The sequence below is a fragment of the Clarias gariepinus genome, chromosome 27, assembly GCF_024256425.1.
Source record: "Clarias gariepinus isolate MV-2021 ecotype Netherlands chromosome 27, CGAR_prim_01v2, whole genome shotgun sequence".
Taxonomy (NCBI): domain Eukaryota; kingdom Metazoa; phylum Chordata; class Actinopteri; order Siluriformes; family Clariidae; genus Clarias; species Clarias gariepinus.
The window spans coordinates 4,010,278-4,028,024 of NC_071126.1; the positions used below are offsets into that span (position 1 = coordinate 4,010,278).

At 43.0% G+C, this 17,747-nt stretch overlaps 1 protein-coding gene across 1 annotated transcript; it reads right to left on the reverse strand.

The window, feature by feature from the left end:
- Nucleotides 1-11,083: 11,083 nt before the first annotated feature.
- LOC128514632 (putative nuclease HARBI1) lies at nucleotides 11,084-13,761 on the reverse strand. Its single transcript, XM_053488426.1, has 2 exons — nucleotides 12,871-13,761; nucleotides 11,084-11,191 (listed from the first exon to the last, which is right to left on the reverse strand). Exons 1-2 carry the CDS (start codon nucleotides 13,759-13,761, stop codon nucleotides 11,084-11,086), a joined length of 999 nt encoding a protein of 332 aa, XP_053344401.1.
- Between the last annotated feature and the right edge of the window lie 3,986 nt (nucleotides 13,762-17,747).

The following is a 17,747-nucleotide window of genomic DNA, read 5'->3' on the forward strand; positions in this document are numbered from 1 at the left end:
ACAATGATCCAGTGTCCTTTCGCCCCTGTTGGGGCAGGTAATATGCTAATAAAAGTTCGGCGCTGCGCGTTTGAGGTTGGCACTGTTAAAGTCCCCCGCCACAATAAGCGCAGCGTCCCGGTGTTGTGTTTGGTGCTGTGTGAGTGCCTCATGCAGCTCGCATAAGGCAGTGTCCGTGTCCGCTTGTGGTGGAATATAAACGGAGCTGATTATGACCGATGTAAACTCCTGAGGTAGATAAAAAGCAGAGATAATGGTGAAATCTTTTTCAAAAATACATAGCTCAGATAATTTGATGGAAGAAGAGAAAAGAAGAAGGATAGCAACATTAGGCCAAAATGAACATACAATAGACAGGAAGGATGAAGAGAATGGGAAAGTCCTAAATGAACCATTTCCAATGGCAGAAATGATGAGAGCAATTAAGAGAGCCCGGCTAACTACCCCGGGAAAGGATCAGATAAACTATGCTATGTTAAAAAATCTTAGAAAAGGAGCAATTAAGAAGCTGCTTGAGGTATATAATAAAATCTGGAGTAAGGGAATATTACCAAAGGTATGGAAAGAAGCAGTAGTGATTCCAATTAGGAAAGCAGCCAAAGACCCAACAAAACCATCAAGCTATAGACCTATAGCTCCAACATTGAGTAAAATAATTGAGCGAATGATAGTAAAAAGATTAACATATAACCTAGAGAAAAGAGACTTACCAGAGTGATGACAGGAAGGGGAGGAATACAGTGGATGCTATTGTTAGATTAGAAACTGAAATAAGAAAGGCACTAGAAAACAGAGTCAGTAGTGGCGGTATTCTTTGACATAGAAAAAGCATATGATATGTTATGGAGGAAGGGGTTATTAATAAAGATAAATAAACTAGGAATTGGCGGTGGCGAATTCAAGTAAGGATAGGAGCAGAAACGTCAAGCCAGTATACATTTGGAAATGTAACACCACAGGGTAGTGTGATTAGTCCAATTCTATTCATCATTATAATAAATGACATTTTTACAACACTGTGGTGATATTAGCAGGTCTTTATTTGCAGATGATGGGGCGCTATGGAAAAGAGGCAGAAATATTGAGTACACAAATAGGGGAATGCAAGAAAAAGATAAAGTAGTGGAATGGGGATTTGAGTGGGGATTTAGATTCTCCATTAAAATGACCCAAACTGTATTTTTTACAAGTAAGAGATCTAGAAAGGGGGCAGGGTTAAACTAAAAATGCATGGGAGAGATTTGGAAAGGGTAGAGACCTATACATTTCTTGGAGTAACATTCGATGCGAGATTAAATTTTGCAGAACATGAGCAGATTTATTTTTTTGCAGAAAATGGAGGACAAATGCAAAAAAAGTTATAAATTTGATAAGATATTTAACAGGAAGAGAATGGGGAGCTAGTCATTCCTTTTGGAGAATTATATATGTGACAATGATAAGATCGGTATTAGACAATGAAAGTATAGTGATAGGGTCAGCAGCCAAGTCGTTACAAAAAAGACTGGATGTGATACAATCACAAGCCTTGAGAGTGTGCTGTGGTGCTATTAAAACTTCACCAGTAGCGGCAGTACAAGTGGAAGTCGGAAATATGCCACTAGAATTAAGGAGGATGCAGCTAATGGCTAACTATTGGGTAGGGTTAAAAGGACATAAAGAAACACATCTTACAAAAAAGCTTTGGAAGAATGCTGGGAGAATAGGAGAAATTACAGAAAGAATTTTTGAAGAATAGGAAATAATATAGCAAAAGAATTAGAAATCTTTGAGTTGCAAGTGACTGAAACTACAGTTATACCAGAAATGGCATCATGGAAGATGGAATGGCCTGAAATTGATTGGTACTTAGTGGCAAAAAAAAGAAAAATAAACAATGAAGAAAGATCTAAAGACCTAAAGATGCTATTCAATATACATGTAAATCAAAAGTACAAAGAATTTGTATTAATTTATACAGATGGATCCAAAGATCCACAATCAGGGAAAACAGGTGGAGGTACAAAAAGGACATCGGATTAAATTTGACAATTTAAAACATTTTAATGCCACTTTAAAGCATTTTAAAATTTTTATATATATATTTCCCCCCCATATTCCTATATTCTATATATTGTGATATTTTTACATGCCCTTATTTGTACAGTTTGTTTATTTTACTAGTTACATTTATTTTCTTTTTATTAATATTTATTCCTTATATATAGTTTTTTATTTTCTTTTTAAGGTCACCGGCGGTCGTATAAGCATTTCACTGCATATCGTACTGTGTATGACTGTGTATGTGACAAATAAAATTTGAATTTGAATTTATATATGACAAAGATCATGGCAATACTCTATGCAATAAAATGGGTAGAGGAAAATGAGGAAGAAAAGGTCCTGATATGCACAGACTCACTGTCAGTATTAGCAAGCTTAAGATCATTTTATTCAAAGGCAAGACAAGATACTGTGTATGAAGTACTTCAAGTATTCACAAGGACAATAAACAAGGGCATTAAGGTCATCTTCATGTGGGTACCAGCACATATAGGAAATAGGGGAAATGAGATAGTAGATAAATTGGCAAAGATAATATTGAGGAACATGTTAAAATGAGTAAGATAGAAGTGAAAATCATCATGTGGAAGAAAATTATCTAAAGGTGGCAGGATAGATGGGACAGAGATAGGAAAGGATGGCACTTATATAAGATACAAGCAAAGGTGAACAAGGCAAGAGTGGGAGTGGGAAGAAGGAGCGAAGAGGTAGTGATGACAAGATTGAGGCTGGAGCATAGCTTATTAAATAAAACACTTAAAATGACAGGAAAACACCAAACAGGACTGTGTGATAGATGTCAAGAAAAGGAGTCAGTAGAACATGCGATCATAAAATGCAGGAGTTATGAGGCACATGGGGGATCATAAAGGATAGATTGAGAGAGATGGGGTGCAGTTCACATTAGAGGAGGTGCTAGGAGCAGAGAATGGGAGGAAAAACAGGATCGTGTTAGCTTATTTGAGAGAAACAGGGATAATGGATAGGATTTGAAGGAAAGAGAGGGGAATGAATGGAAGTAATGCGATCAAGAAAGCAGATAGTGTGAAAAGATTAGGGTTTATTTATTTATTTTACTTAGCCTACTCTTTAACTCACACTCTGGAACAGACGGGTGGTAACGCACCATAAAGCTGGATGCCGACCGTTGAAAAGTTTAGGAGAGAGGGGAAGAAGAAGAGGAAAAGAAGAAGAGAAAAAGAAGAAAAAAAAAGGGGAGGGGAGATCAGGACCAGATGGTGGCGGTATGCAACATGATTGATGCCAACCGCCGTAAAACACTAAGAAGAAGAAGAGGCTCTAACTTCTGGATTATTATGTGTTTCGTGCCTCGATTTTTGTCTTGTTTTCACTTTCGGTTTCTCGTCACGGATTTGTTTGCCTCGTTCTTTGATGTCCCGGTTTTGATCTCACACTTCCTCTTATAGTTTTCGTCTTCTCTTTGGCTGGGAGTACTTTATTGATCACCCGTGGCACGAAATAGCACACACAAAACACTTTCCACCATTACTAACACACCTAAAAACATGCACACATACCCTGGCCGAAGCCACTAACCCAAACACCTTTTCCGAACAGGGTGAACACATAACAGCCCCATCCCGCAAAGCATGATGGTTCCCAAGCGAAACCCCGCCCACGCCACACTGCCCCCACCCGAGCTGTGACCGTCCCCGGTCACCATGGCGCACTCAGTCTAGCAGGCGCTGGCGTTGGGAACGCCGGAGTCTTATTTGCGGGGGAAGGGGGCCTGTCACCCTCCTCCTGAGGCGGACTGGCCTCCACAGAATCCGACGATGCCCTGGCGTGGGGCTGATAAGGAGCCAGACGGTCCCGGTGGAGCACGACCAATCGCGACCGCCCCGTCAACCGCACCCGGTAGACCACATCAGAGAGCTGTGCAACGACCGTGCAGGGGCCCATCCAGTGCGACATAAGCTTAGGCGAGAGCCCCCTTTTCCTTCCGGGGGAATACACCCAAACCTGCTCCCCAGTAGCAAAGTCTCGTCCCCGGCTGTGAGTATCGTACACGCGGCGCTACTTAACCACGGCGTCCGCCAAGTGTCTATGCGCCAACTCGTGGACACGAAACAGTTTGTCTTTCAAAGAACAAAAATAATTCAAACCCGGTTTCGTGGGTAAATCCACTTGTGGAGGGGGCCCGAACACCAGATCCACAGGCGTGCGCAACTCGCGACCGAACATTAACGCAGCTGGCGTCAGTTGTGAGGACTCCTGCACTGCTGTACGATAAGCCCAAAGCACGAGAGGCAAATGCTCGTCCCAATCCTTCTGCCGGTCGCTGGTAAGCACGGCGAGTTGGGTGGTGAGTGTTCGGTTGAATTGTTCCACGAGGCCATCACTTTGTGGATGAAGGGCCGTGGTGCGGGTCACCTCCGCCTCGAAGTTACGCCCCTGATCGCTGTGCAACTGCTCCGGGGCGCCGAATCGGCTGAACACCTCATCCACCAGCACTCGAGCCGTGGTGGAAGCGCTCTGATCAGGAACAACAAACGCCTCCGGCCACTTGGTGAAATAATCCATGGCTACCAGCACATACCGGTTCCCGCGCTCGGAGATGGGAAACGGCCCCAGAATGTCCATACGTTCCATGGGCGCCCCCACCCGAAAGTCTTGCCGCAACAACTGGCACTTTTTGGGATTGAGCCGCAAATTCGCCCGCCGCATAGCTAGAAATACCTCCCGTAGGTTAGCTAGCGCGACCGCAAATTCCTTGCCGTGCACCAATAAATCAGCTAAGTAGATGACAACGGTTGCGAGGGATATCCGCCAATACTCTCTCCATCAATCGTTCGAACATAGCTGGAGCGTTGCAGAGGCCGAACGGCATGCGCCGAAATTGCCATAGCCCTTGCCCAATCGAGAACGCGGTTTTGGGTCGTGCTTCCGGGGCGAGCTCTACTTGCCAGTACCTGCTACGCAAATCCAACGAGCTAAATCACGCCGAGCCCGCGAGTTCCAGCGCATCATCTATTCGCGGTAACGGATAAGAATCTTTGCGCGTCACCTCGTTTAACCGCCGGTAGTCTACACAAAACCGCCATGATTTGTCCTTTTTACGCACAAGTACAACGGGTGAAGACCACGGTCCGGACGCTGGCTCTATGACGCCCGAGTCGACCATCTCACGCAGGTTCTGCTCGGCTATAGCTTGTTTAGCTAACGGGGGGCGTCTCGGATGTAACCGAACAGGAGCGGCGTTATCCGTATCGATATTGTGCTGCACCAAATTGGTATGAGTGCACTCGCGCTCATCTACCGCGAAAATATCCGCGAACTCGTGCAAAAGGGACTTCACGGTGACGGTCTGATTTAGCTCCACACTGCTACGCCGCATCAGCTCGGCCATTATTCTCGCTCGGTCGGCTACCGGATGTTTACATGGCGCGTCCACCGGAAGTTCCGCCCCCCCTGGTGCGTGCTACTAACACGTCCGGCTGCGCTTTGGGCACTAGCAACCTGGCTAAACCGAAATTACCACGCAGAGTCCCGTCCGCGAGATTCAGTACCGCACCCCACATTTCCAAAATGTCTAACCCCAAGATACAATCATCCTCGATGTCTGCCACAAAGAATGGGTGAGAAAGAATGATTGCACCTACTTGTATTCGCACTGTGCGACAGGCCCGTATCCTCAAATAACTCCCTGACACGGTGCGAATGTTCACGGCCGGGTCCGGCAGCACACCACCGCGCTCTCCTCGGTGAGGAATCTGTTGTTGGTGTGGCTGAGGCCCTTATGATCTTCCTGGCCTTGGTCCAGCACTGCTTGCTGTAGATTAAATGCAGGTCAGGAAGCTTGGTGAAGATGGTGCTTTCAGCTGATCTCACCACCCTCTGAAGAGCTCGTCTGTCCTGCTTGGTGATGTTCCCGAACCAGGATGTGATGTAATAATTGAGATCACAAATATTAAAGACAATGTAAATGGAAATAACTTTAAAACAAGTAAAAAATGTTATATAAATGTTATGAGTGTATAAAAGAGTATATTTGCTTTTTTCTCCTTTTTTCATATTCGTCACACTTATGTGATTAAGATAATCAATTTTATTTTAATATTACACAAAGCTAACCCACGTAATACAAAATGCAGTTTTTAAATGATGATTTTGTTTATTATTCAAATTCAAAAAATAGAAAAGAAATAAATAGAACAAAATATTTAAAAAACTTCAAAAAATATATAAAAATTTAACCATACAAGGAGAAAAAATATAAAGATGAATTTAAATGGAAATAACTGGAAATGACCAGGGGTGCGTTTTCCAAAGGCATCGTTAGCCAACTATGGTCGCAAGTTCCGTCGTGACCAACATAGTTCAACAATTCGGTGTTTCTCGAAACCATAGTTCAAACGAACATTCGCAAACAGCGTCGCAAACTTACGTGGTTGGAACTACAGCCTTCGACCTGTGGTTAGAAGCATCGTTCCTTGAGAGTGTGCTGTGGTGCTATTAAAACTTCACCAGTAGCGGCAGTACAAGTGGAAGTCGGAAATATGCCACTAGAATTAAGGAGGATGCAGCTAATGGCTAACTATTGGGTAGGGTTAAAAGGACATAAAGAAACACATCTTACAAAAAAGCTTTGGAAGAATGCTGGGAGAATAGGAGAAATTACAGAAAGAATTTTTGAAGAATAGGAAATAATATAGCAAAAGAATTAGAAATCTTTGAGTTGCAAGTGACTGAAACTACAGTTATACCAGAAATGGCATCATGGAAGATGGAATGGCCTGAAATTGATTGGTACTTAGTGGCAAAAAAAAGAAAAATAAACAATGAAGAAAGATCTAAAGACCTAAAGATGCTATTCAATATACATGTAAATCAAAAGTACAAAGAATTTGTATTAATTTATACAGATGGATCCAAAGATCCACAATCAGGGAAAACAGGTGGAGGTACAAAAAGGACATCGGATTAAATTTGACAATTTAAAACATTTTAATGCCACTTTAAAGCATTTTAAAATTTTTATATATATATTTCCCCCCCATATTCCTATATTCTATATTTTGTGATATTTTTACATGCCCTTATTTGTACAGTTTGTTTATTTTACTAGTTACATTTATTTTCTTTTTATTAATATTTATTCCTTATATATAGTTTTTTATTTTCTTTTTAAGGTCACCGGCGGTCGTATAAGCATTTCACTGCATATCGTACTGTGTATGACTGTGTATGTGACAAATAAAATTTGAATTTGAATTTATATATGACAAAGATCATGGCAATACTCTATGCAATAAAATGGGTAGAGGAAAATGAGGAAGAAAAGGTCCTGATATGCACAGACTCACTGTCAGTATTAGCAAGCTTAAGATCATTTTATTCAAAGGCAAGACAAGATACTGTGTATGAAGTACTTCAAGTATTCACAAGGACAATAAACAAGGGCATTAAGGTCATCTTCATGTGGGTACCAGCACATATAGGAAATAGGGGAAATGAGATAGTAGATAAATTGGCAAAGATAATATTGAGGAACATGTTAAAATGAGTAAGACAGAAGTGAAAATCATCATGTGGAAGAAAATTATCTAAAGGTGGCAGGATAGATGGGACAGAGATAGGAAAGGATGGCACTTATATAAGATACAAGCAAAGGTGAACAAGGCAAGAGTGGGAGTGGGAAGAAGGAGCGAAGAGGTAGTGATGACAAGATTGAGGCTGGAGCATAGCTTATTAAATAAAACACTTAAAATGACAGGAAAACACCAAACAGGACTGTGTGATAGATGTCAAGAAAAGGAGTCAGTAGAACATGCGATCATAAAATGCAGGAGTTATGAGGCACATGGGGGATCATAAAGGATAGATTGAGAGAGATGGGGTGCAGTTCACATTAGAGGAGGTGCTAGGAGCAGAGAATGGGAGGAAAAACAGGATCGTGTTAGCTTATTTGAGAGAAACAGGGATAATGGATAGGATTTGAAGGAAAGAGAGGGGAATGAATGGAAGTAATGCGATCAAGAAAGCAGATAGTGTGAAAAGATTAGGGTTTATTTATTTATTTTACTTGGCCTACTCTTTAACTCACACTCTGGAACAGACGGGTGGTAACGCACCATAAAGCTGGATGCCGACCGTTGAAAAGTTTAGGAGAGAGGGGAAGAAGAAGAGGAAAAGAAGAAGAGAAAAAGAAGGAAAAAAAAGGGGAGGGGAGATCAGGACCAGATGGTGGCGGTATGCAACATGATTGATGCCAACCGCCGTAAAACACTAAGAAGAAGAAGAGGCTCTAACTTCTGGATTATTATGTGTTTCGTGCCTCGATTTTTGTCTTGTTTTCACTTTCGGTTTCTCGTCACGGATTTGTTTGCCTCGTTCTTTGATGTCCCGGTTTTGATCTCACGCTTCCTCTTATAGTTTTCGGCTTCTCGTCTACATTTTCGGACTTGACGCCTCGCTCTTTGATCTCCTGGTTCTCGAATTTCTGCTCTCCCCATTGACTGCGTCTTCCGACTTCCGTTTCACCGCCTGACACCTCGCTTCCACTCTCTGACCATGCCCCCTGCGTTCTGCCGCCATCTTCCCGCGTTTCAAGTAGGGATAACTGCAGGCTAGTGGTGGGTCGTTCATGAACGATTCGTTCTTTTTGAACAAATCTTTAACATGACTAAGATAAACGAGTCATCTCGGAGAGTGATTCATTCATTTTCTATTGGGCGCGCATGCACAAAGCATCGCAAAACCTCTGTATTGTAGCGTTTTATCGCCGGAAAGGATGGTGGAGAGACGAGTAAGCTTTATCTGCTGCCCAATGCAAATGGCTGGGAGTACTTTATTGATCACCCGTGGCACGAAATAGCACACACAAAACACTTTCCACCATTACTAACACACCTAAAAACATGCACACATACCCTGGCCGAAGCCACTAACCCAAACACCTTTTCCGAACAGGGTGAACACATAACAGCCCCATCCCGCAAAGCATGATGGTTCCCAAGCGAAACCCCGCCCACGCCACACTGCCCCCACCCGAGCTGTGACCGTCCCCGGTCACCATGGCGCACTCAGTCTAGCAGGCGCTGGCGTTGGGAACGCCGGAGTCTTATTTGCGGGGGAAGGGGGCCTGTCACCCTCCTCCTGAGGCGGACTGGCCTCCACAGAATCCGACGATGCCCTGGCGTGGGGCTGATAAGGAGCCAGACGGTCCCGGTGGAGCACGACCAATCGCGACCGCCCCGTCAACCGCACCCGGTAGACCACATCAGAGAGCTGTGCAACGACCGTGCAGGGGCCCATCCAGTGCGACATAAGCTTAGGCGAGAGCCCCCTTTTCCTTCCGGGGGAATACACCCAAACCTGCTCCCCAGTAGCAAAGTCTCGTCCCCGGCTGTGAGTATCGTACACGCGGCGCTGCTTAACCACGGCGTCCGCCAAGTGTCTATGCGCCAACTCGTGGACACGAAACAGTTTGTCTTTCAAAGAACAAAAATAATTCAAACCCGGTTTCGTGGGTAAATCCACTTGTGGAGGGGGCCCGAACACCAGATCCACAGGCGTGCGCAACTCGCGACCGAACATTAACGCAGCTGGCGTCAGTTGTGAGGACTCCTGCACTGCTGTACGATAAGCCCAAAGCACGAGAGGCAAATGCTCGTCCCAATCCTTCTGCCGGTCGCTGGTAAGCACGGCGAGTTGGGTGGTGAGTGTTCGGTTGAATTGTTCCACGAGGCCATCACTTTGTGGATGAAGGGCCGTGGTGCGGGTCACCTCCGCCTCGAAGTTACGCCCCTGATCGCTGTGCAACTGCTCCGGGGCGCCGAATCGGCTGAACACCTCATCCACCAGCACTTGAGCCGTGGTGGAAGCGCTCTGATCAGGAACAACAAACGCCTCCGGCCACTTGGTGAAATAATCCATGGCTACCAGCACATACCGGTTCCCGCGCTCGGAGATGGGAAACGGCCCCAGAATGTCCATACGTTCCATGGGCGCCCCCACCCGAAAGTCTTGCCGCAACAACTGGCACTTTTTGGGATTGAGCCGCAAATTCGCCCGCCGCATAGCTAGAAATACCTCCCGTAGGTTAGCTAGCGCGACCGCAAATTCCTTGCCGTGCACCAATAAATCAGCTAAGTAGATGACAACGGTTGCGAGGGATATCCGCCAATACTCTCTCCATCAATCGTTCGAACATAGCTGGAGCGTTGCAGAGGCCGAACGGCATGCGCCGAAATTGCCATAGCCCTTGCCCGATCGAGAACGCGGTTTTGGGTCGTGCTTCCGGGGCGAGCTCTACTTGCCAGTACCTGCTACGCAAATCCAACGAGCTAAATCACGCCGAGCCCGCGAGTTCCAGCGCATCATCTATTCGCGGTAACGGATAAGAATCTTTGCGCGTCACCTCGTTTAACCGCCGGTAGTCTACACAAAACCGCCATGATTTGTCCTTTTTACGCACAAGTACAACGGGTGAAGACCACGGTCCGGACGCTGGCTCTATGACGCCCGAGTCGACCATCTCACGCAGGTTCTGCTCGGCTATAGCTTGTTTAGCTAACGGGGGGCGTCTCGGATGTAACCGAACAGGAGCGGCGTTATCCGTATCGATATTGTGCTGCACCAAATTGGTATGAGTGCACTCGCGCTCATCTACCGCGAAAATATCCGCGAACTCGTGCAAAAGGGACTTCACGGTGACGGTCTGATTTAGCTCCACACTGCTACGCCGCATCAGCTCGGCCATTATTCTCGCTCGGTCGGCTACCGGATGTTTACATGGCGCGTCCACCGGAAGTTCCGCCCCCCCTGGTGCGTGCTACTAACACGTCCGGCTGCGCTTTGGGCACTAGCAACCTGGCTAAACCGAAATTACCACGCAGAGTCCCGTCCGCGAGATTCAGTACCGCACCCCACATTTCCAAAATGTCTAACCCCAAGATACAATCATCCTCGATGTCTGCCACAAAGAATGGGTGAGAAAGAATGATTGCACCTACTTGTATTCGCACTGTGCGACAGGCCCGTATCCTCAAATAACTCCCTGACACGGTGCGAATGTTCACGGCCGGGTCCGGCAGCACACCACCGCGCTCTCCTCGGTGAGGAATCTGTTGTTGGTGTGGCTGAGGCCCTTATGATCTTCCTGGCCTTGGTCCAGCACTGCTTGCTGTAGATTAAATGCAGGTCAGGAAGCTTGGTGAAGATGGTGCTTTCAGCTGATCTCACCACCCTCTGAAGAGCTCGTCTGTCCTGCTTGGTGATGTTCCCGAACCAGGATGTGATGTAATAATTGAGATCACAAATATTAAAGACAATGTAAATGGAAATAACTTTAAAACAAGTAAAAAATGTTATATAAATGTTATGAGTGTATAAAAGAGTATATTTGCTTTTTTCTCCTTTTTTCATATTCGTCACACTTATGTGATTAAGATAATCAATTTTATTTTTATATTACACAAAGCTAACCCACGTAATACAAAATGCAGTTTTTAAATGATGATTTTGTTTATTATTCAAATTCAAAAAATAGAAAAGAAATAAATAGAACAAAATATTTAAAAAACTTCAAAAAATATATAAAAATTTAACCATACAAGGAGAAAAAATATAAAGATGAATTTAAATGGAAATAACTGGAAATGACCAGGGGTGCGTTTTCCAAAGGCATCGTTAGCCAACTATGGTCGCAAGTTCCGTCGTGACCAACATAGTTCAACAATTCGGTGTTTCTCGAAACCATAGTTCAAACGAACATTCGCAAACAGCGTCGCAAACTTACGTGGTTGGAACTACAGCCTTCGACCTGTGGTTAGAAGCATCGTTCCTTGCCGCGGCTGGGTGTGTTCTATTCACAGTTAACGACCCTAAGCCCAGTTTCTAAACTTTTTCCCAACCACTTTGAGCGATTTGGACAACTTAATGCTTTGGTGCTCAGATATTAGGTTATTCATTTTTCGGTTATTTTGATTACAATTTTACTTTGAAACGCTATAACAGCGTTACCATCGCAATTATTCTCCCTTCGAAGTGCCCTACGAAAGCATTATTTATGCTGGTTGGAACACAGCCTTGGTTTCGTTTGTGCGAAGAAAAGGTGAGTTTTTAACTGAGTATCTTTGTTAAAACATACCCAAAGAGAAATTTCTCATAACAATATTTGTATTATATGTTAGATATATAATATAGTAGTATGTTAGAAGTTTTTACTTTTAATGAATGTTATCTGTACTGTTCACGTATTCAACATATACAGTGCACAAAGTGTTAAGCACTAAGAAAATTAATAATGTAAGCCTATTTAAAATATTACTCAATATATATTCAATGAATGTACCCAAATAAATAAACAACAACGGTATGAATAAGCATGTGGTTTTTTTGTTGTGCTCTCAGAAGTAAAAGTAAAATATTCATAGGTTTAAAAAAAAAAAAAATATATATATATATATATATATATATATATATATATATATATATATATATATATATATAGCCTACTTGTTTGCAAAAGTATGTCTGCAGGGGGAAAACATGTAGGCAACTAAACAAAATATTTATTAACACAAGTTCATTCATTTAAACAACAACAAAAAAATGTTCCAAACTGTAAACAAATAACTAACCAAACATATTTTGAATTAACATTTGTCTGACCTCTGCTCCTGCAGGATGCATTCTGCCTTGATGGGTGTTCAAAGGATCATCATTATCATCATCATCCTTATCAGAAATGTCATCTTCCTCATCCTCAGCAGCACCAGAAAGACCCCCCTCTTCCTCATCAAAATGCGGGACATTTTCCTTGACTGCAATGTTGTGGAGAATTGCAGTGACTACAATTACAGAGCAGCTTTTGGAGGGGTTCAGTTTAAGGCCACCACAGGATTTGCTGATGCAGCGATATCGCTGTTTCCACAGTCCTATAGTCCTCTCCACTGTAGAGCGTGTCCTTACATGGGCCTGATTAAACATTTCCTCTGCATTGGTGGCTGGATGCTGCACAGGTGTTATGAGGTATGGGCGAAGAGGATATCCACTGTCTCCCAACAGCCAGCTATCACCAAAGCCACCCTCTTCAGCCACTTGGCAAATTGCAGAATTGGCCCAAACAAAAGAGTCATGTGTGCTCCCAGGCCATTTTGCAACAATGTCAGTAAACATCCCCTGGTGATTGCATATTATCTGAACATTAATAGCTGGATAGCCCTTCCTGCAAATATATAATGACTCATTTGCAACAGGACTAGCCACTGGAATAAGGGTGCCATCAACGATGCCAATCACTCTGGGGATGCTGGCAATGCTGTGAAGGTGTTGATTGGCCTGCCGGATTTCTTCTGGTGTTTGGGGGAAAATTAGGCTGTCCTTTATAAGCTGTAACAGCAAAGGTGTTACTGCTGTCACAGTTTTGCTAACTGAAGACTTGCTGAGACCTAGGCCATCACCCACCACCTCCATAAAACTTCCAACAGCATAAAAACGCAGTGTAGCTAACAACTGCACCGCTGGACTTAGGGCATAGTTTCTTCGTGTGGCCCTCTGAAGGTGTGGTTTCACAATCTCCAGTAAGTCAAGGATCTTGTTCCTTGGAAGCCGGAATTTTCTTAAGATCGCATCATCAGATAGTGCATCAAGGGGGGTAAAATGTGTCCTTATGTAGGCATTTATGTAAACGGTCTGAATTCTGCGCCGTCTTCTATGCTCAAGCTGTAGAAATCTTTGTAAAGCTGCCATGATTGATGACTTGAAGGACATATGCATGCTGTTTTTATTAGGAGAGTACTTAGTACACCTGCTGTTCATTCATCAAGGTGGCTTATAATCATTCTCATTGGCTAATAATCAGTCTAAATTAACTACCTAAGCAAGTGATCCATCCAAGATTTGTTATACTAATTAGGTTTCAACATTATCCTATTAATGCATTAATTATCATTTTGTTTTAAAATAGGCTGTTGTCATACTGTTTTTCCATAGTTATTCCATTCTTTAAAATGATCTGCATACTTAGAGAGTTTTGTACCATGTTTGGCCTTATATTGTCATTAATAAAATGACTTATTGATAAAATCTTACATACATAGACATTTCTGTTATGGTTTTAGTGTATCTGATGGTGGCTTACTACTGTAAAATAAAAAGTTTGAAATCCATTCCATACACATGCTTCCTAATTAGGCTTAGTCACATTATTCAGATATTTAATAAGTGATGACAGGGCATGGTAAAAGTGCTTTAGCTTCTTTAGCTTTATTAAGTGCCATTAGTGTTCTACTCTGAGTCAAGTTACTTTTCCACATATTAACCCACTGTTCCAATGCCAAATCTAAAAATATATATATATATAAAAACAAGCACTTACAGTACATATACAAAAAACACTTTTACTTTATTACAAAAGAGTATGTTTGGACATAAAATAGTATATTTAATTTTGTATTTAAAATCATCTAATGAAGGCTTTGAACTGCTTTATCACTGCAAACCCACACAGCCTCACCAGAGCCCCATTTGCCAGACTCAGTCTGTTTCCACCTCCCACGACAAGGACGAGGAGTTGGATTTTGGGAGGCATGGTGGCCAACAATGTAGCCAAAAATAATAATAATAATAAAATAAAGATCAAGATGTAGTGGATTACATCTGTGAATCTGTGAAAAGAAAATGCACAGTTTATAAAAGTTAAAAAGCTGTCAGCCATAAATTATTTGACTTTACATACTGAGCAATAAAATAATAATGCCATTTGCACTTACTGTCAGGTGGTAAAAACATGGTTAAAGAGGGTTTGCTGGCCTGTTGTTGTAAAAGCTCTAATTTGGCCCTCTTATAGGCCATTACCTCCTGATGATGTCTCTCTTGCTGCTTCCTCAGGGCTGTCAATTCCTTCCTTAAGGCCTGGAGTTCGGTTATTTTTTTCCCCTCTGACTGAAGCAGCCTTTCACTGCAGCCACAACATCTCCTGTTTCTCCTTTGCCGGGAGATTAATGGCTGGTGTTCTGTTATATCAGGAGGACATTGCTCAGCACATGAGGAGGCCTCAGACTGAGGTGAATCAAGGGAAGGGAGCAATAGCCCTCGACCTGGATCCACTTCAGATGTTGGAGGGCCAGACTGGAGGAGGCCTAATGTTGGAGGGCCAGACTGGAGGAGGCCTGATGTTGGAGGGCCAGCCTGGAGGAGGCCTGATGTTGGAGGGCCAGCCTGGAGGAGGCCTGATGTTGGAGGGCCAGCCTAGAGAAGGCCTGATGTTGGAGGGCCAGCCTGGAGGAGGCCTGATGTTAGAGGGCCAGCCTGGAGGAGGCCTGATGTTGGAGGGCCAGCCTGGAGGAGGCCTGATGATGGAGGGCCAGACTGGAGGAGGCCTGATGATGGAGGGCCAGCCTGGAGGAAGCCTGATGATGGAGGGCCAGACTGGAGGAGGCCTGATGTTGGAGGGCCAGCCTGGAGGAGGCCTGATGTTGGAGGGCCAGCCTAGAGAAGGCCTGATGTTGGAGGGCCAGCCCGGAGGAGGCCTGATGTTAGAGGGCCAGCCTGGAGGAGGCCTGATGTTGGAGGGCCAGCCTGGAGGAGGCCTGATGATGGAGGGCCAGACTGGAGGAGGCCTGATGATGGAGGGCCAGCCTGGAGGAAGCCTGATGATGAAGGGCCAGACTGGAGGAGGTCTGATGATGAAGGGCCAGCCTGGAGGAGGTCTGATGATGAAGGGATAGACTGGAGGAGGCCTGATGTTTGAGGCCTGGTTGATGCACATGCATCAATACCTCCAGGGATCCCTTCCAATGCTTCAGGCCCCAGGATGGCCAAAACCTTTTCTTCCTCCTCATTCAGAGGAGGAACTGAGTTGATACACCCTCCAGTCTTTTTTCCTTCCCTTCTATGTGCTGCAGCCCTCCGTTTAGTCACACTTGCAAAGTCCCTCCACTTGTTTCTCACTTCCTCTGGGCTCCTCTCATACCCATTTCCAGAAGCATTTATTTTTAGTGCAATTTCCTTCAAATTTTTTTTTTTTTGTCAGAATTTGTCACTGTGTTTTTTAATTTGGAGAAAAGCAGGATTTTATAGTTTCCCACCTTCTCCAAAAGAACTGCAAGCTCTTTTTTAGAAAATTGTGGCTTTCGTGTCATTTTTTTCACGTCACCTCTCATTAAACCATGGCTGTAAGTCAAAGGGACTTATATAGGAAATGATCTTGAGCAAAATAGGTAACAGGTGTTCACAACACAATCCCAGCATTTTCAAAACCCATAAGTCCTTAAAAATTTTTTTTTAATTGTACTGATGTATCAATACCAAATTTAAAAAAATTAGTTAAAATGAAATATTGAAAAATTAAAAATGTTGCGTTTGTGACGTTATTACACCACTTCTACGTTACATCACTGCGAAAGCGCATTGAATGCGAGCCGAAGAGGGAGAAAAAAACACTTTCCAGTAGGGGGCGATATGTGCCTATGGAACTACTCCACCATTGTATCGAAGAAGAAGAAGAACGACAGATTAAACCAACATGATTTTAACGATAGAAGTGCGACACAGGTACTATGGTGTTGGGAAACACTTGTGACTAGTTAGTTATTTTCTTCATCGTTGCATCGTACAACGGTGGTTAAGCAAAGAGCTACATCGTTGTACGGGAAACGCACTCCAGGAAGGGTTAAAGGGGTTATTAAGGGTTAAAGCTGTCCAAACCTACCTGGCCCTACTGTATGTAAAAAAGTTATTGTCCCCCCACATAATATGCATATTAGGGGCAATGAGCACCCGTCAACATTGGGCAACTATCACTTAATTTTGACAGATTGATTGTGTCTTAACCGGCTAATAACATAAACCAATACTGTCATGATGCAAAATACATTAGTCGAAGCCACATCAGCAAGCCGTCACCAGTCTGGGATTATTAGCAAGTATCTTTAAAAGACTTAAAATTTGCAATATGCGACATTTATATGAATTTGCTAGCGACCTCTCCCGATGTCTGTCAATCTGAAATCCGCTCTAAAGTCATTGTTGATAAAGAAACAATTTTTTTGGCAGTTGCTTAAAAATAAATGTTTAAAAGCCATTTTAAAGGTTTTATTCAAAGTTAATGGAGAGCAGACAGTTCAACTCTGCAGTAAAAAATACTGCATACAGTATATAGAACTTTGACTTGATCAAAGTTTAATAAAGGAGTATAATTATTGTTTAACCAGGAAATCATGAATACACCTACTAAATACTGTACATTATTAAGGCATACGACTGGCATAAGGAGTGTACAGAACATTACCAATCCAAAGTTTATATGTAGAAACTAACAAACCCTGCTTGGAAAATAGACGATTAAAGTTGGCAAAGCAATATACAATCAAACTTAAAACTATTCAGCAGTTTTTACAAGTCAACATTTAATAATCTATGAAAAGAAACCAACATATATTCATCCACTTGGTTTGCATATTACCATATCTGTTCCAAGTCCACTTTCAGGTACTCTAAATGCGTTAAATCAAATCAAATTCAAATTTTATTTGTCACATACACAAACATACACAGTACGAAATGTAGTGAAATGTATTATACGACTGCCATTGACTCTAAAAGAGAGTTAAATTTTACAAATAAGAAATAAATATGAATAAAAGAAATACGATAGAAATTAAATTACAAAATTAAATTAAACTAGGAAAAATAGAACTAAAAATAAAAATAGAAATGTGCTATGAAAAAATAGA

What these genes read in the sequence shown, in the direction of transcription:
- LOC128514632 (XM_053488426.1), bottom strand. Translation starts at nt 13,761, where the DNA reads ATGGCAGCTTTACAAAGATTTCTACAGCTTGAGCATAGAAGACGGCGC. An exon ending in ACCCCTCCAAAAGCTGCTCT is followed by an intron (nt 11,192 to 12,870) that starts GTAATTGTAGTC and finishes TTTAATCTACAG; the next exon opens with CAAGCAGTGCTGGACCAAGG.